This window comes from Mesoplodon mirus, assembly GCF_964341445.2.
Source record: "Mesoplodon mirus genome assembly, chromosome: 7".
NCBI classification, from domain to species: Eukaryota; Metazoa; Chordata; class Mammalia; order Artiodactyla; family Ziphiidae; genus Mesoplodon; species Mesoplodon mirus.
This window is the reverse complement of record NC_138983.1, coordinates 140,409,090-140,428,202: the sequence shown is the minus strand read 5'-3', so window position 1 is coordinate 140,428,202 and position 19,113 is coordinate 140,409,090. Positions and strand designations below refer to the sequence as shown.

The window sequence follows — 19,113 nt, the reverse complement described above, 5'->3', positions numbered from 1 at the left end:
GCGTTTCTTTTAAATCAGCATTGGGGGTAGAATACTCCACTGTACGTTTTTACATCCCCTCGGCCAGATGCAGGGCCCAGTCTGCTGACACCCACTAACATGGATTGTCTCTACACCAGCCTTCCTTACCCACCCCTGAATTATCTGGTCCCAGAGTGGGTAAAACCAGCAGTTTCAGGACAAGTTGCCAGACTGGAGTAAAACCAGAATTCCTTTCTCAGCCATGTGCTTGTCTAAAACAGGCATTAATAAAGCGGGTGTCATTGTTCACCAGGGGCCACAGACACTAGGAGGGCAGGTGTCGTGGGTCAGGGCGGGGCGTCTCCCCTTGTGTGCGGCAGGGCAGTAAGAAGACACCACAGAGTCTGGTGGACCGTGGGCAGGATTCCTCCGAGCCCAGGGGCTTGCTTTAATCAGGGAGACAGCTGAAACAGACTGCTTTGTTGAAAACAGCCATTGAAAAGACGCACGTTGAGAAACTTGTAAACACCGCAGCTGCCCAACCCCAGGCCGCACTTCTTGGTTCAGTCCCTGTGCTCTGCCAGGGTCCCGGGGATGGGCCTCCCCTTCCCCGATGCACAAAGAGGCAGAGAATGGGGCAGGGGAAAGAACAAACGCTCCCGAGAGGACAGAAGCAAATTCTACCTCTAGTTCTCTCAGGAGACAGGCGTCAGGTGTCGGGAAGGTTGGGAAGTGAAGCTGTGGTCGGCTGGAAGGCAGAGGGATCGGCGGGTACCTAGTAGTTAAGGGGTCAGCTGTCGTGGGAGGCGCCAGAGCCCCAGCTCACGCTCCGGAGAAGGCGAGGGACACAGGAGCTGCCTCTCCCACGCTTAGGCCCCCGACCCTGATAATCCAGGGGCAGTTGCACAGGTGGTCCTGTCCCCACGGGGACTGTCCTTCACACCTGAACCCGGGGTCCAGCCTGGGGGAACCAGCTTCCCTTGCTTGGTTCTTCTGCCCCCAGTCCACCTTGAGCGTCACCCCGAACGCCCTTCCCTCCCATCTCAGCTCTGATCCGTGAGCCCTGCCCCGTCCGGGGCCTACCGCTGCACCAATTTCCGAGGAAAAGATGGGTCCCCGTTTTCCACACTAACTGAAAGATGACACAAGAACCAACCCCTCTGCTTCCCAAACGACAGAGAACTCAGACCACCAACTATTGTACCTGCTGGCCATGGGGGTCTGCTTGGTCTTTCTAGAAGGGAAGAGAGGCCAACAGGAGACAGGAAGGACATCCACACCCTTAACAGGACAGGCGCGGTGCAGGGCAACAGCGGGAGACCCTCCCTAGCATGACGAGAGCGTCCACATACACAGAACACCAATGGTCCTAAGCTCTGGTCAGCCGGCTGGTGGGGAGGATGGCGGCTCAGGAGGCCCTCCCCTTTCCCCCGGCTCGCAGGGTGAGCACAAAGCTGCTACGTGCCTGAGACCAAGCCCCAGTTCCCAGGAGTGCGATGGGCAGCAGGGAGCCAAGAGGGTCCACTCCCGGGAGGTGGAGAGAACGGGCCCTTCCCGGACCTCTCCTCGGGGGAAAGATGTCCTCGTTCAGGGGCCGGGGCTGAGGAACTCCGGCCCTCAGGGCTGCCCGCACTACGCACAGCCGTCGAGGTCCACCCAGTTGCCATCCACAGGTGACACAGATGTCTTTGTGCCCAGGGACATCAGCCAAAGGCCCTACCACAAGCTCCCGTTCCATACAGGACATGACTGACCAGAGTCCCTGGGAGGTGCCCGGTCCCAGCGGTGAGAGAAGGGCCAGAGGAGGGTGGCTTGTGGAGGCTCCAAAGCACCACATCCGAGACTCCCAAGGAGGCAGCTTCCTGGTCTTGAACCCTCACCGCCAGTTAGAGCGGGGCGGGCACCACACCCTCTGCCACTCGCTAAGGGATGGGGGAGGGGAGTGTGAGACAGGACCGCCCGTGGGACGCCGCCCCCCCGGCCCCCAGCTCCTGTCCCGGGCGGCTCAGAGCCCGGCGGTGCTGTGCTCCTGCGGCCCAGGCATCTCCCCGGGACGCCCCTTCTCCCTACGCTCCCATCAGCCACAGCGTCCCAGAGACACTCCCTCCCAACCCCAACCCCTTAGGTTCTTCAGGAAAAAGAATTTACATCAAGAACACGATTTGTTTTCAGGTTGCGAGTAGCGGGTCAGCTGGGCATCTTGCTGCCCCGGCCGCTGGCGCCTGGGGGCCTGGAGCCGGGGTGGGAGCCCAGCAGCTTCCTGGCCCCAGGCCTACTGTCTGCTGCTGCCGTCGGACAGCTGGCCGGGGGTCCGCGCCTCCCCCAGGGGGGCCGTGCCCTCGAAGCGCTGCGAGGCGATGGCTGCCTGGTGGGACATGCTCTTCCGAACGATGTCGCCCTTCCGCCACAGCACCACCTCCTGCAGGATGGGCGGGTGGGGGGGGCAGGCGACACGTGAGAGGGAGGCCTGGGGAGGGTCCCAGAGGCTCTGCCTTCTCCCGGGGATCTTAGGCAAAAGCCTCCGCTCGTATTTCACCGATGACAGCAGCTGTCCACACCTCTGGGCCCCGGGTGCCTGCTGACGGTGTGGCTGGGAGGGCAGAGCAGCCGCAGGGGCCGGGCCCGAGAAAGCAGACTCTGGGCGTCAACTGGGAACCCCCATCCTTGCTGTGGGGCTCGGGGTAAACCAAGTGGCACAGAGACTACCCAGCTCGCCCCCCATCCCCGTCCCGCCTGCTTGACCTGGGCGGGAACGGTGCCCTCTGATTCTGTCTGGGCAGCCGGGGCTCTGGGGGCGGCCGGCTCACCTGCTGCTTGAAGTAGCGCCGCTCCTCCTCGTCAATCAGCACCAGGTTGAGGTAGTAACGCACAGAGAACTTCTTGTTGATGTCCCGCATGGTGGGCGTGAGCTCGTAGCCCGCCAGGAAGAGGCGGATGGGGATGGACTCTCCTGCAAGGGCCGGGCGGGAGTCAGGGCGGGGGCAGGGGGGCCCCACCTTACACCACAGTGCAGGGGCCGCCTGAGGGGGGTTGGACACCCAAGCCAACGCTTCTGCCTTCGGGGAGGCGCCTGCCGCTGCCTGGTGAGTGTGAACAGCCCAAGAATGCTAGGTAAGCGTCTTCTGACTCATTTAGTGTGTATAGTTGTTGGGTTTAAGAGCCACTGTCAAACCCCAGCTAACCCACCATGTCACCCAGCAATTCTGATGCCACCTCCCTCCCTCCCAATTAGCATAGCCCCCACCCCGTACGCCTCCCCCCTAGATGAGTTGGCAGGGTGTGGTGGTCTGGAAAACAGAAAAGCTTCTCTCTGGACCCAGTTCTCTCCACTGACCCGAGGTATGACTCTGAGTAAGTCTGGTGCTTTCCGTGGACTTTCATTTTCTCATGGGGAAAATTATGATATCAGACTACATAATATTTTAGATCCCTTCCAGCTCTAACACTGTGCCTCTCCTAAGGTAAGTGGAACAAAATCAGAATTCTGCTTAGAAAGTCCAAACCTACAGTGCAGCCTAAAGCCAAACACGAACCCTGTTTCACTTCGCACTGTTCTGTGCTTCTCTCGGTGTCCTGTCAGTGCCACAGGGAGGGTGAGCTCAGCCCAGCTGCTCAGCTGGGGAAACGTGGAACAAGCAGGCAGGATGGCTCAGCCCTGCCCCGAGGACCCCGCTGGTGACGCCCGAGGGCCTGAGAAAGCTGTGACACCCCTCCTTCCACGTGGAGCAGACTGGGAAAAACACTGAATGAAACCTCAGCAGCACCAAGCACTGCTACGTGAAAACGCTTCATCATCAGCTGCTGCAGAGCCAGCGAAGAACACACGCGACTGCCCCCCCCAATAATCACACGGCTTCCCGCCCAGCTCTCGGCTCCACTCGTCCCAGAGGTCACGCCGGCGCTCTGTGCAGCACTAGGAGCGTCGGTCAGGGTGTCTGTACCTGGCGAATGAATTCAGAGCGTGACTCGTTGTTACCTGAGCTGGAACTAAGTAACAGAAATGAGGATCCTACTTTAATCTCTTGCCCCCCAGCAGCAAAGAAGTTCAGAATGTCAACAGGAAAGTGTCAACAGAGCGTTCAAACTGTATCTGCTAAACTGGTGCTTTTAAAACGTCTTTTGTGTTTTTAACAGACATAACTCTTGAGATTTAAACTCCAGTACAAGCTCAGTCTATAAACGAGGTCCACATGGACGCCTGCTGGGTGAAGGTGAGCAGGGCCTGAGCTCCACACCCCCGGCCTCCTTTTCCTCCTTCTCAGGACCCACAGTGCACACAGTTAGAGATTAAGAAATCACAGGCTACCAGGCCACCTAACTTTGACAGGATGATCCCTGAAGCCCCTCCAACACTGGGGCCGGGCCGAGGCCATGGGGCCGGAGCTCACCTCTCACGGGCGCGCCGTCCATGATCTCGTACTTGGCAATGGTGTCGTTCTCGTGGTACACGTTGGGGCCCGTGCCTGTCGTTTCCCGCTTGATGATGTCTATCTCCATGTGCTTGATCTTGATCCTCACCAGCAGGAAGTAGATCTTCCCCACAATGACATCTTTCAAGTGGTACCTGCGGAGAGGAAGGTGAGAGGTGCGGCCCCCACACGTGACAGGCCTCCTGGTTCCAGGAGACGGTGCTGCCCCCCCAAGCTGCCCCGCAGGGCGAGTCCCAACGACCTTCTACACTTGAACCTGCGTCACTTCCCCTCTGCTGTCCCGCCTGCACCTCAGAGCGCGGTTCCGTCACCCTCTGCTCAGCGCGTTAACGAGTGCATGTGTTTTAGAGACTCTGGTGTGAGGGGCTGACCCGCAAGTGCGGGGACCAGGTCCCGGCTCTTCCTCCCGCTTCCAGGAACTGGGCCTTCCCAGCCGGCAGCAGGGCTGCTCTGTACCAGGTGTGGCCGCAGAAAGCAAACCTTCAACCTGAAGCTCAGGACGGGGGACCTGAGGATTCGAGCTCCCGGATCACAGGGGAGGAGCCCTAGGGAGTGCAAAGAAGACAGATGACGTGGTGGGATCCGAGGAGGGGCAGACGCGGGTGTGGACCCAGGTTCCCAACCTGCAGGCCTGGGGTGTCCCCACCACTTCACGCCACCTTTCTGCCTCCAGCCTGCCTGGGGAGATGGCGGATGCACAAGGACTGAGGAGAGCAGAACTCTGCTGCTTGCAGCGCGTTAGAAGGAGTGCTCAGAACACAGATTCTCTGGGCATTCAAATGTCTAAAGATCGAACGTTCCTTTGTTCTAAATGAAATCTTACACACAAGAAACACAAAGGAGCCGCGCGTGGCGCCCGGGACCCGCTCCTCCTTCACGGCACCCTTCCACTGACCTGACCAAACCCCTCATTTTTCAGATGAGAAACCCCAAGTACAGAAGTCTTAGTACCTGCTAACCTGAGCCCAAGTCCTTAGTGGCAGAACGGGACGCTGTCCTAAGCTCCAGGCTCTTCCTGTCTGTTCAGACGGCCTGGCACTCACAGGGCACCCTGCTCTGCAAGGGCAGGACCCGGTCCAGCCCGTCCAGTCTGTGACACACCTGTCTCACGCTCACCTTGGTTTTGACTGCACTGCTGGCTGCGGCTGCTTGAGCACCTTCGAGGTGGCACCCCCTTCACTAGGAGGCTGGGGCGCTGGTGGGCAGGCATTTTGGGGGGCTCTGTCCCAGGAAGGCCCGTGAGCCCCAAGACCATGAGGAGGAAGCGCAGGGGCCTGCTCCAGACTTGCCCTGCCTGTCCTGTAGGGGCCCATCGGGGCCACGCTCAGCACCAGGCCAGGCGGCGGCGGGAAACGGCCTTCCCTCCCCCTGTCCTGGGAAGCACGTGTGTTCCCAGCCCTTCATGGGAGAGCCGCCGCTCAGGCCTCCACCCTCCGAGCCTCTGGAGGCCAGCGGGTCTGAGGTGAGGCCTCCCCATGGGGAGAACCCTCATTAGAGACTCGCGGGGGGAGGGTTAGTTCTCTGTGAATAGAAGACACGTTTACTTTTGCATATTTGATTTCGAACATTTTCAGGAATGTATCATATTAAAAAGAAAGCTGCTTGCAGTACATTTTTGAACTGTCAGTAAGTTTTGTGATTTACAAGCGCTTACGTATTTGGATGTTGTAATAGCAGGCACAGTTTAAAACATATACGGCCAGTTAAAATAAAATTACTTAAAGACCTTTATAAAAAGGCATCAGATATTCTTTGTTACCATTCATTTTAATTCAAGGAGGAAGCAGTCAACTTGGCTTTCCTCACTTTGGTTTCTAAAGACTCACTGTATACAGGATACAAATGATAATAGAATGGTATTCTGAGGTTAATCTCATCAGTAGAAGGAAACAGATGTACCTAGAATCCAAAACAAATACTTTAAAGTTAGTGCCGCGTGACTTTGAAAGACCTCCTAGGATGTTTAACTGAAGTTTGCCCTCTTAAGTTAGTACAGTTCAGCTGCAGTGAGATGCAGCTCTTTCCTAGCCCGCGACCTCGGCCGGCCTGCGCACACATCCACCGCGTTATCTCTGTGGCCGCCCGGCAAGGTCACCACCAACCAGCCGGCCCGACACTCACTTGGATTTGTTGTACTCAAACTCGATGTGCAGACAGTCCTCGATCCCAACCTCCATCTTGATGGAGGAGTTCAGCTCCGGGTACGTGCTCAGCGTGTGGACCACGATGTCCATCTCCTTGACAACATCGTTGAGGCGGCGGCTGATGGTGGCGCGAAGGAAATACCTGAGGGACGCAGACGTGCGGTGAAGGGCCGCTCCCAGCCTCCAGAGCCCACTCCGCAGAGGAGCCCTGGTAGAGGTCACCCCCTAGGGCTCTGGCCGCTCTGAAAATTCACCGCCGGGCACCCCCTTCCCAGGAAAATGCACTCAGACACAAAATCCTGCAATTACAATTCCAGGGAGATCAAAGGCCTTTCCCCAACCCTCCTCTGAGCCTGAGCTCCAAGGTAAGAGGTGACGCCTCTCTCTGCACCTCAACAGCAGCCTCACTGCCACCTGCCAGGCACTGTGTACAGCTTCCACTTCTTCAACTAACTCCCGGCTCTACGGGCACAGGGATCGTATACTCTTATGTCTGCATGCTGTTTATTTAACAATATTCGATCAAAGAGCATTTTTCAAGTCCCTCACAGTTAAACAACAGGAATAAGATAATGGAGAAATCAGGTCAGCGATGCATCGCGCACGTTTATTGCCGGGCCTAGGATGGATAAGATGGAGTCTCACGGGGACTCATCGTCCCCTGGGGGAGACGGGCAAATCAACAGAAAAATTAGAACACATGGAAAATGTCCATTCAGAGGCAGGAATCAAGTGCTGTGGGGAGAGAGGGGCACCTTCAGGAGGAGCAGGCCTTAGAACTAAAGCAGCAGAGGTGGGAGAGCCCCAGGCCTGAACAAGGATGGTCTCCACCTGAGCCTAGGGTCCTGGGACACGTTAGAAAGAGGGAGAGACGCAGCGCTGAAGGGCAGTGAGCCACGCCTGACCGCCAGCCAGCCCTTCAGTGTGGCGCCCCCCACACCCCTCGTCCCCTTGACTTAACTCTGTGCGGCCCTCTAACAAAGCTGGGATGGTAGGCCTTGGTGGGGACCTTGGTGGCCCTCCTCTGCGGCCCCACCACCCCCCGGCCGCCCTCTCCTTCCTGCTCCCTCCACGCAGCCCCAGACATGGCTCCAGCCTGCCCTACGGCTCAGGCCCTCAAGCCCCCACGCCCTTTGGAGTGGGGCCTGGCAGCAGTGTAGAAGGGAAGGCTCCATGAAGCTTCCAGCTGCTCGAGCACCTCTCCTGCGCCAGCAGTCTGGAGGCGCAGGGGACTCACCCCGGGGCGCATCTGCCACATGATTGCTCTGGAGAGGGACACGGGGATCTATATTTTTTAAAGCCCCTCCCCACCCCCCAGTGATTCTAACACAGGACCCGTGGTAGAGAACTACGGTCTGGCATCTTGATGCTTCAACTTCCCAACTTTCTCAACACATCCAATTTCTCTCCAGCTAAAGCTTCTTCCTGAGTTTATAAAAGGTCCCAAAGCCATCAATCCCCAGGACACGCCCCAGGGCCCACACTCTACCTTTCCTCAGAGACAGCTGTCCGGGGGTCCTGTTCTAACCCTGCAGCTTCGTCCCCAGCCCCTATGCCTCGCCCCAGCTTCCGTCTCTACCACCCAACAGGAGCTGCCCTCCCAAAGGGAGCACAGGGCTCCCAGCTGCCAAGTCCAGGGGCTTTTTTTTTTTGGCATCAGCTCTGCATTGCAGCGTAAAATACTCCCTCCTCCTTCAAGCATCACCCCGCTCCTCCTCCATCCCCAAGAGGCCCAGTAGGGTCCCCAAGAGTCCCAGTAGGTCCCAGGCTCTCCTCTCCCAGAGCTCCCCTCCTGGAAAAACCTATCAGTCACCACCTCTGAGCAGGTGATTTCCGACAGTGCATTCCTCCGTCCTGAGCGACAGGCTTGCATTTCCAATCGTCTGTTCTGCCAGTGCTTCAAACTCCTCCCTGGAACTGGATGAATCGCCTTACCTACAGGTCATCTCCTCCTCCTGATGGCCCTATGTCTGCATCTCCACTCAATGGTCAATTCTGCTGGCGTCTATTAAATTCCTTGTTTTCTGCCTGTTCCCATGGTGTCCACTAAAGGAAAACTCAGGACCTCACACAAGCCTTCCCACAGCCTTGACCCAACACTCCACCCACCCATCAAATACGACATAGTGACCTCAATCTTCTAACAGAACCACCGCCCTGCCTAAAAACAAAGGAAAAGGAGTCCAAAATAATCTTTTCATGTTTCCCCTCTGCCTGTAATAAGACACAAGCCCTTAATCTGGAACTTACATCTTCCATTAACTAATGTTCCCGATTTTACCTCCTTTCTCAGCATGAATCCAAAAGTCTTTGTCTAAGTTAGATAGTAACACTTTTCTTTCATTGTGATAAAATACAAAATACAGGGTGCAGAGCATGCACCCCAAAACATGCCACTCTGGCAAGAGGATTCTATTGAGCTGAAAGCAACAGAGAAACAGTGCACACAAGACAGACTCTGGGGCCCTCTCCACCAGAAAAGGCTGTGCATCCTGGGAGCTGCTGGGGTGCCGCCCACAGAGCGTTCCTCACCAAAGCGAGCCTCTCCCCGTGCTTCCCACAACTCGAGCCGCAGGGCCCCTTCTCTGCCTCCTCACTTCTCTGTTAAGAGGCTGCATAAGCCCAAGTTCAACTGCCCCTCAGTCACGGGGCAGAGCTCAGGTGAGAGCACACCGCACACGGGAATACACCTGCTTGCTCGCCTCTGGCCAATCCGTCTTCCATCCGTCCGATTTGCAGAGCCCCCGCCAACGAACCGGACATGGTGGAGGGAATCCTCCCCTCCAATATATATAACACAATGGACCGCTTTAACCATTTTTACGTGCACAGTTCAGTGGCATTAAGTACACTCACGGTGTTGGGCAGCGGTCACCACTGTCCATCTCCACGTCTTCACCTCCCCCAACTGAAACTGTGCCCCATCAACCACTAACTCCCCAGCCCCTGGCAACCACCGTTCTACTTTCTACCTCTGATTCTGACTGTCTAACTGCTTAAAAAAGTGGCATCAGTGTTTGTCTCTTTGTATCTGGCTTATGTCAATGTTCTCAAGGCTCATCCATGCCGTAGCAGGTGTCGGGATCTCCTCCCTTTTCAGGGCTGAATACTGTTCCACTGTGTGGATACACGTGTTCTTCATCCACTCATCTACTCATAGACACTTGGGTTGTATCCACTTTTCGGCTATTGTGAATAATGCTGCTACAAATGTGAGTATACATAAATCTGTTTGAGTCCTTGCTTTCACTTCTTTGGGATTTATACACAGGAGTGGAATTGATGAATCATATGGTAATTCTATTTTGAAGAAGTGCCATACTGTTTTCAACACCCTTCTTTCTGACATAAGAACATTTATGAGAAGTCCACTGCAAAACATCAAATTAAATAGCAATAAGCCCCAAGCCCAGCTTAAGTGACGACTAGATACTCCTCGCTGTTGCTGCCTTCCGAGTGCAGTCACGCAACGCTGCTGAAGTGGGGCAGCGCCAGCGCTTAGACCTCTCTGCACAGGCTGGAGAGGAGAGCCTGCAGCCCCTCTTCTGACAGGAGAGGGGAGAGCTTGCAGTAGCCCACACCATGCCACATGCAGGCCTCCGGTGACACCCAAGACCTGGAGCCAGGCATCCAGAGTGACATCACATACCCCGGAGGCCCTGGAATCAGTCCCCACCTGCAGAGTTTCCAAGACTGGAACAGGGAAAACAATCCCACGTACTTAAAAGGTGTGTATTAATGTTTTAAAACTTGTCCTACTGTGTTACGTTTTACTCCCTCATTGTCTCACAATATGGAGAGGACGGGTCTAGGATTAGCATCCGAATCTATGACCTGCTTCTCAAGTGACAGAGCTCAGGACCCTGCCACCATCTCGTGCAGAGCTGGATGAGGATCAGTGGCCCTGAGGCCCAGCCAGGGGTGTGTGAAAGCCGTGTCCAACTTTCGGGAACTTTCAGAATCAGCTGTTAATCACAACATTTAAAATTAAATTATAGACACCTGCAATCAAATGAATTATATTAAGAACAAAGGTAATATCCTAGCTATTCTGGTGTGTCACGGTCCTCTCTGCTCCTGGGCCAGGGAGGGGGGGGTGACATCCGGTGTCTGTGCAGCAGCGTGCTGTCGAGGGGCAGGTGCATACCTCTCAACTCTGCACTCAGGGGCGCTGGGTCAGTGCCTCGAAAGTGGCCACGGTGGGGATACTGACACTCTAGAAACGGACAGACAAGCCAGGAACACTCCTCCTGGAGGGAGGGCCACTGCACACACACACCCCCCGCAGCACACCTTCCCTACAGCCACAAAGAGCCTCAGAAACGGGACGGCGTCAGGGCCCGTCCACACGGGGCACCCTGGGGGCGCCACTTACCGCAGCTTCACATTCTGCCCAGTGTAGGACTCATAGGGCTTCTCCACGTGGGTGAACTCAAAGTCGAAGGCCTGCGACTGGGTGACCTCTCCGGGCCGGGCCAGGTCCTTCACCAGGGACACGAACTCGTGGTGGTTCCCGCGGTCGTAGTAGAGTTCTGCAGGGAGAGCATCGGCCGGCTCTACCAGACCCTGAGCCACGTGCCCCGCGAGGGGGCCCCCAGCTGCAGGAGCCTCCGTCAACACACAGAGCCTCCAGTCTGCCTTATGGCTCCCTCGCTTCCTGCCCTGCCCCTGCGCTGCAGCCCAGAACCCGGGGCGCCCTCTCCCGCCCCTTCCAAACACCCTGCGTAGAGACCCCGTCCCTGGAGCACAGCCAGAACCCGACACACTCCTGCTCCAGGGCACCGGGCAGCACCCGTGAGGGACACACCAGGGGGACTGCGATCGAAACGCCACATCTCCTTAAACACATTTAAAACTAGTTCTAACTTTGGAAAGCATATTCATAGTTATTCAGTCACATCATCCTCATAACCACCTTGTGAGATAGGTAGGACGGCCCTATCACCCATTTAACTGACAAGGAAACTGAGGCACAGTGGGGTCGGTGACTGGCGTAGGGTCCCAGGTCTCCCGCTGGACTGCATCTACTTCTAGGATCTGGCAAAATGGGGGTAGCGACATAACGCACTCCAGGTGTTGTGAGCACGGGACGAGGTGATGCAGGTAAAGGACTCGGAGTGGTACTTAAGACAGGGCAAATGCTCCGGAAGTATTAGCTGCCTCTACCCTTCAGAGAGGAGCCTATGTCGCCGACGGGACAGAGGGGCTGTAATGACGCCCCACGTCTAAGCTCAGGGTCCCCAGACTTCTGTGAACATCAGAATCACCGGGGGCTGTGTTAACACACAGACGGCTGGGCCCCACCCCTAGTGTTTTTGATTCCGGGGGTCTGGGGTGGGGCCTGAGAATGGACACTGTTAACAGCCTCCCAGAGATGCTTCCTGCTGGTCCAGGGACCACAGTCTGAGGAGCACTGCTCTTCTCCCATCCTCCCCTGGAAACAGTTCTGCTGTTTATTATGAGTCATGCCACCTATTTGTCCTAGGTGATATATGCCTGTCTGTACTCTGCTGTGTGTTAACTTTTGCTCCAGGCGTGGTCGTTAGAGATAAGACCTATGTCCCCAGCTTCCTGGCACCCCGAGTCCCCGGCTGTGCAGCCGGGACACTTAATACCGACTGTGACCCTGCGTGGCCACGTTACAGTCAAGGGACCACCCGTGGGCGCCCTGCAGCAGGACAGGCAGCAGGCAGTGTACTCTCGTCGCTTCTGCCGTTGGCTGCCTGGGGAGAGACAGGGCCACAGGGAGGCGTGCCTGGGACAACTGCCCGCCAGGCCTGGCCCCTCTGGAGCACAATGCACCAGCTCTCTCAGAGCATCCGGGGCCGGGGCAGACCCCAGACAGCAAAGGTCTGAGCGCCCCAGGATCAAAGCCTTCTTGGGCTCAAGAGACCAGAGTCTTGCCTCCCAGAGCCGACACAGTGTCCAGGCCTGCCGTGGGGACGCTCGGGAGGGGAACGCGGTTCCAGGGGTGCTGTCGGCCTTGCTGCCCTGGCCGCTGGCCCTGACAGCGCCACCCCCGGAGCCTCTTCTCCCCGGGCAGCGGGGCATCGGAAAGCACAGTGGGCTCTGTCGTACGGTGTGTCCAGCTCGAGCAGGGAACAGTAGTGCGGTCGGGCACCAGCCAGTGCCGCTGCTTCTCTATGCACACCCGGTGCACCCTGTGAGCAGAGTTTGCGCCGATTTCCTACAGTTACGCTTGGATCCACCGTACGTGACAAACAATCCGCCTTCTCTTCCAAACACCAAGTGGAACCAGCAGCAGGCAGCGCTCTGCGTAGGGAGTGATGACCCACAAAGCCGCCAAAGGGGGGGGGGCAGTTCAAACCTTCCGGGCAGGGGGTGCTGGGGACAGGTGAACAGCCATCCCTCGTTTTGAAATCCAACAACTGTGCCCCCAACCAAGGTAAGGAAGTGCAGTGACCAGGTAGGAACAGAGCCAGTGGCCAGCCTGTGACAAGGGCCCGTCCACGAACTCTTGCTGGTCCTTTGCTACTGGAGTCTCTGTTGATGGGCACTGACTCCTTAACTGGGGAAAGTGGTGCCTCCGTTCCCAAGCACTGGATTCTGCCATAGTTTCGGGGGACAGAAGCAGGCGGAACGAAGCCCCAATGTCTGTGAACTTTAAGTGGGAAATCCCGGGGTCAAGAGAAAGATGGGAAGAGAAGGATGGAAAAACACACAAATGTGCTCACACAGCCTCAGAGGCAACATGAGAAACAAACCAGAGAAGGATCCACAGTGTTCACAGAGCACTGAGACCGCTGGCACCAGGGGTCCCAGCAGAGAAGCCTGGCTGGGCTGGGACCCCCGGGGGGACAGGGCCTTCCTGCTGGCGGCACGTCCTCCCAGGGCTTCCCCGCCTCCCCCCAAACATCATGAAAGAGTGGCCAGTGAGTAGTCTGAGTGCGGCTTGACTGGGCTTTTTAATGCACACTTTATAAGCCATTTGCAAGGCTTCTGGAAACATTGTGGGGCAAAGGGGCAGAAATAGCAGCTGTACTTCACTGTGTGCCAGAAAGTTTGGTTTCCTCTTGCATAAATTAAAACAGAAAACCCAAGACTGTTCTAGCAGGAGGTCTGCCCTAAAGAGACTGTCAACTGCCTCTTTCTTCCCAAGTTACCCCGAGTTCTCCCCAACCTCCAAAGCCCACAGGGACCAGCCATTTCAAGCCAGAAGGAGGAACTGACCGGTTCTTACTTAAGGTAACTTCCCCGTCCCAGTCCAACAGGAGGAAATGACTTCTGTAGTCAGGATGTTTTCACCATGAAACTCGCCACCAATGGCTGAGGAGTGAATTCGCCACTCTGGAAGGAAATTGAGCCAGTCCTGCCCCATGGGGTCATCCCGTGAAAGGCGCCCTGAGACTCGCTGCTGGGCTAGGCTTCATGCTGGTCTTTGAAGAAACCTAAGCCAACCAGGGCAAAAAGACCTCTTTCAAACAGCCTGCTCTTCATCCTGATTTTCCCAGCTGCTGTCTGCTGACTGGCAACCTGGTCAAGATTCACGCTCGCCACGTCCACTTGGACCTCCTGGGCCTGGTAAACCTGCAGGAGCAGTAATGTTTCTGGGCCGCCCGTGCCCAGCCAGCCGCCGTTCTGCTCCAAGCCCTGCAGCAGACTATTAGTAGGTGAGAATCAGTGCGCCTCTCACTTGGCACTCATGGCTTAATGAATTAAAATACAGAAGGCCTCCAGAGTCTTTAACCAGCACAGGCTCGACTGGGGCTGATGAGTTTAGATTCACCCAGTGGCATTATTTTAAAAAACTGGAAAAAAAAAAATCCAGAAGTTCTCTCTCTGGCTTTGGAGTGCAGGGGTACATTCAGGTCCTCCCTCCTCTGCAAGTGTGACTGTCTAATTACCTTTAGTTTATTTAACCCCATCAGTCTCCAAGGTGGCCCGACACCCTCCACAAGTGTTCTCCCAACGATTCCACCTAAAAAATGGTCTCTCCAAATTAGAACTTCCCTCAATACTCCTTACGTGCCACACTGTGTTCTTCTAAAAACATGGACCATCGAGTGACATGGGGGTGCCCTCACCACACATTTGCTGGTGTTGTTGGAACACAGACCAAGCCACTGGGAAGTGCACAGTAGACGCAGGAAGAATCCCAACATGGCTCAAAAACTTGAGGAGGAGGACAGACAAATGCACACAACAGGTGGATGAATCAGGGGCAACAGCTGAGCTGTCGGTGCAGCACTGAACGGGGGCCCAACAACTCTTATCTCCTTATGTTAAGGGAGGAATCACAAGGCCTCTAGAATAACGGTGGAAGAAGGGCTTCGGTCGGCCAGGGGAGGCCAGGGAAGGCTTTCTGACGGGTGTCATGCCTGCTGGGCTTTAAGAATGAGTGAGAGCTTGGGTGGAAGGCCATTCTTTGCAGAAGGATGTTCATATACAAAGGGAAGAGGCCAAGACCCCTCTAGAAGGAACATGATACTTTGAGGAAAGCACACGTGGCAGGAGCGAAGGGTCGCAGAGACTCGGCCGGAGAAAGGCAGAGGCAGCTCGGGAAAGAGCTGGATGACTTCTCCCCTTCAACCAGCAGGGAGCCAACAAGAAGAATTTTAAGCAGGTGACTGACCATGTCAGCACTGACGTTTAGAAAGTTCACTCTTACAAAAGATGAACTGCAAGAAAAGGCAAACAAAGGCAGGAAGGCCAGTCAGGCTGCTACACACAGAAGCATCAAAGTTAGCAGCAAGAAGAGCGGAGAGGAAGCACAGACCTGAGAAACCCTAGAGAGCCGCTGGAGAGGACCCAAACCAAGACGCCAGTTGGACGTGTAGGAGGGGGAGGGAGGGGCCTCGAGGACTCCCGGATTTCTGAGGCTGAATGGACCCAGGTGACAGGTCAGAGTGGAGAAAACAGGAGAAGCAGGAGGGCTGGGGCTGGAGCAGGAAGAGAAAAAGGTTTCTGGTTTGGATGTGTCTTTGAGGGACCTGAGGGGTATCCAGCGGGAGACTCTAGCAGACAGAAACCCAAGCGTGGAACTCAGAGGAGAGTTCAGGTGAGGACAAAGGATTAGGAGTCATCGGAGCCTAAGAGGACACTGCAATGATGGATGCGGATGAGGTTGCCAGAGTAGCTGACAGTGTGAGAAGGGCCAGCAGACAGAAGGGCCCCCCTTCCGGCCCACCTCCCAAACCAAGACCGAGACAGGAGCTTTTCTGAGCAGGGGCTGGGCCGCTGTGAGGAATGGGGTCTGAAGAGGACCGAGGCAACGATCACCAGACAGCTGTCTCTGCCTGGACTCTGGGGAGACCCTTCCACAGGTTTTCCCTCGGGCGAGCGCGCCTGCTGGGAGAACACACCGGGCAGGAAGTGCAGGGAGGCTGGTCTGGAGTGAACAGTCCCGTGGGCTGTTGGCAGAGGAATCAGGGCTGACGTTTTACAGGTCCAGCCCCTGGAAACTTCTGGATGGATCCAGCTTAACAGGGATTATGAGTATTTGCAATGAGTGCCAAACCCTGCACTTCACGTACGTTCATGACCTCTAGTCCTCACGAGACCCTTGCGAAGTCTGTACCTTATAAACGGAGCCTTATCTAACCTAAGTAACCCTCTGCTTGACCCTCAATCGCGCACCAGGCTGTCCTTCTACAGAAGGCACAGGCAGGACACATACACTTTCATCAGCAGGAAAAAGAAATTAATCATAAGGATAGGAAGGTTAATTACATAAACCACTTCATTTTCAAGCTATGGAACTCTTCCCAGGAAGCAGGGAAGGAAGGAAAGAAAGAAGGAAAAAAGAAGCAAATCCAAGAGACTATGGTTTGTAAGAAGAAAAGTTCTGAGTTAAACCAACGAGCAAGATGTCCAGAGCACAATGACATCGCCGTTCTTACCCCCGTCCAGCAGTAGGACCATCCTGTGTGTCATCTGTACAGCCAGACCTTAGAGCCCGACTGAAGTTCCACCCACTTCATGCAGCATCAAGAAAGCAACGAAGGGGAAAACCACACGACCACAACCACGGGGAACTTACTCACCAGCCTCGCTCCAGTGCACTGAGGTCAGTTCATAGAGCCTCTCAGGTACAGGAGACAAATACACCACACTCTGCACAAAGCCTGGTCCCTACACATCTCAACAAGGTGATTCTGTTATTATCCTTGCCTTACAGATGAGAAAGCTGAGGCCCAGAGAGGGATACAGCTTCCCCAAAGCCAAGGGTGGACTCAGCCCAGAGTGCTCAGGGGCCCAGGAAGAGTTATCAACGGAAGCAACAAAAGGTTCTGAGAAATCTGAGCAGGGCTGCTGTCCTGGGATGCCAGGAGACAGACAAGAAGCCAGGCACTGCAGGGACGGCGCCTCGTCAACTCCCTTTCATTCAGACTGCAGGGAGGCCTTGCCAGTGTCCCCCTGAACAGCTCATTTCACAACTGCTTGGGCACAGGGGGGCAGGGGACACTCTGGTTACCTTTCATGTATTGGCGAGGTGTCACCCCCTGGAATGATGGTACAGACACTGGCTAGACATGTTTGTCTGCACTCGCATTGCAGAGCCAAAGAACCCAGCAATAACCTTAAAGCTATAACGTAAAAATACTAATTCTAAGTAGGCAAGGACTTCTCCACTTCTTACATCTTACACCTAGCACAGAATGCTGTGGGTTCATCCTGTCTACCCAGTGGCTCTTTGCTAGGAGTGAGTGTACCTTACACGGATATAAGACATTTCTGTGGTTCTGGTATCTGGCGGGTAGAGGCCGAGGAGGCTGTTAAACACTCACCCACAACAAAGAATGATCAGGCCCACAATGTCGATGGCACTGCTGTTGAGAAACCCTATCCAAGCCAGAAGCGAGAGAGCAGAGGGTCTGAAACTCCCTCTTCAGCTCCCTTTCAGGCCACTCGTATTCTGGGTTTAAAGTAATAACAAACAGGTTCCGATAGGATCAGCCAGCCTTCAACCTGATTTCCTTTTCTCAAACACCAGAAGCCAATACTCTAGGCTGAGCACTGGGCTGCAGAGGCAGGCCACACGGCCTTTTCCCAGGGCTCCAGTATTTCCTGCCTCTGTAAAAGGGGAGCAAGATTCTGTGCGGGGCTCTCAGGGAATGACAGTGAGTATTCAATGAGCTTTCGCAGGAAATCCCCCCCCCCCCACACAGGGCCAGATGTGCAGTGCCTGGTATGGGGTATGAATTCTCTGCCAGAGGTCTTTTCAGGCCACATGGGTATTTACTGTGAATCTACTCCTGAACGAATGACAATGACAATTTATTTCAGAAGCACCTGCGAGTTTCAATAAACAGAGAGTCCAAAGAGAGATGGAAACAACCCCGTGCTGACTGGCAGCTCTCAGATCTTCGGTGCTGCTACTGCCTTTTACTGTCTAGCTGTAATTGCTAACACTCATGTTGGAAGAGTGTTAGAGCCTTGAGAAATTGTGACCACCTAATTTGGGTCTTAGGAGCATCATTTCTTTAAGATTAGTCTGCTGAAGGCTAGGGTCTAATCAAGAAGTCTTACGGACGCCGGCTGGGTGGACAGAGGGCTGACGCTGGAGCCCGCGGGGCTGCTTTCTCAAACAGCTCCCGGTGAAGGTGGGATGTGAGAGGCGGGCGGGACACAGGTACTAGAAAGGGGTGGACTGGCCGCGGGACTCGGTGGCCACGACCTGCGGGCGGGCCCAGCAGCACCGAAGGCCGGGCAGGAACAAGGAGCCCCGACCGCGGGTGGGCAACAAGGCTGCGCGGCCTGGGGCGGCGGAAAGGGGATACGGAGTCGAAGTAATGGGGGCGGGGGTTAGGAAGCAAGGGTTAGGGAGCAGGGTCAAAGGTCGGGGGTCGTGTCAGGGACCAGGGGTTAGTGAGCGGGAGTGGGGGGGTGGTCAGAGGCGAGGTCAGGGGTCAAGGGTCAGGGGTCGGGGGCTGGGGGCACGGTCGGGGTCAGGGGCAGGGATGAGGGTCGGGGTCAGGGTTCGGGGTGGAGGACAGAGTCGGGGACCGGGGCACGGGGGCGGGGGCAAGGGGCGGGACCGGGTGGAGTGGATCCCGCACTCACCAATCTGCCCGATGAACTCGACCTTGATGCCCTGGTGCTCCAGCCGCTTGTTGGGGTTCTTGAGCGCCAGGCTCACCTTCCCGGACACTGTCTCCCCGTCGTAGAAGAGGAAGTACTTGTCTTTCTTCCCATCCTCCGTCTTGTGCTCGGCCCGCTTCCTGCTGTCCGCATCGTTCAGCAGGATGTCCACATCCACGCTCTGCCCGAAGCCGAAGAAGCTCATGTCCCCGCCGGGCCGGCCGGGCCTGGGAAGGCCGGAGGGCTGGACGCGGCGCCGACGCCTGCGCTCGCCGGGCCGGCGCGGTTCCGCGGGCAGCGCAGAGCAGGCGCGAGGCACCCGCCCGCCGGTGCTTGCGGCGCCGACCAGCCAGCCAGCCGCCCGGCCCGGGAGCAGCGCCCGCCGCTTCCGCCGCTCAGCCGGACGCGCCGGACTCGCCGCGCGCATGCGCGCGCCCCCGCCTCTCCTGCTTGGCCGCCGAGCCTCCGGCGGAGTGCGCGCTGCGCATGCGCACCGGGAGAGGGCCGCCCGGCTTTCCCGCAGTTGACATGGCGAC

The 19,113-nt window shown here is 56.3% G+C and overlaps 1 protein-coding gene across 1 annotated transcript; it reads right to left on the bottom strand.

Moving 5' to 3' along the window:
• Nucleotides 1-371: 371 nt before the first annotated feature.
• VPS26B (VPS26 retromer complex component B) lies at nt 372-18,975 on the bottom strand. Its single transcript, XM_082628391.1, has 6 exons — nt 18,560-18,975; nt 10,911-11,067; nt 6,513-6,677; nt 4,350-4,525; nt 2,769-2,911; nt 372-2,380 (listed from the first exon to the last, which is right to left on the bottom strand). The coding sequence occupies exons 1-6, from the start codon at nt 18,780-18,782 to the stop codon at nt 2,234-2,236; spliced, it is 1,011 nt and encodes a 336-aa protein (XP_082484517.1). The 5' UTR covers nt 18,783-18,975; the 3' UTR covers nt 372-2,233.
• Nucleotides 18,976-19,113: the final 138 nt, after the last annotated feature.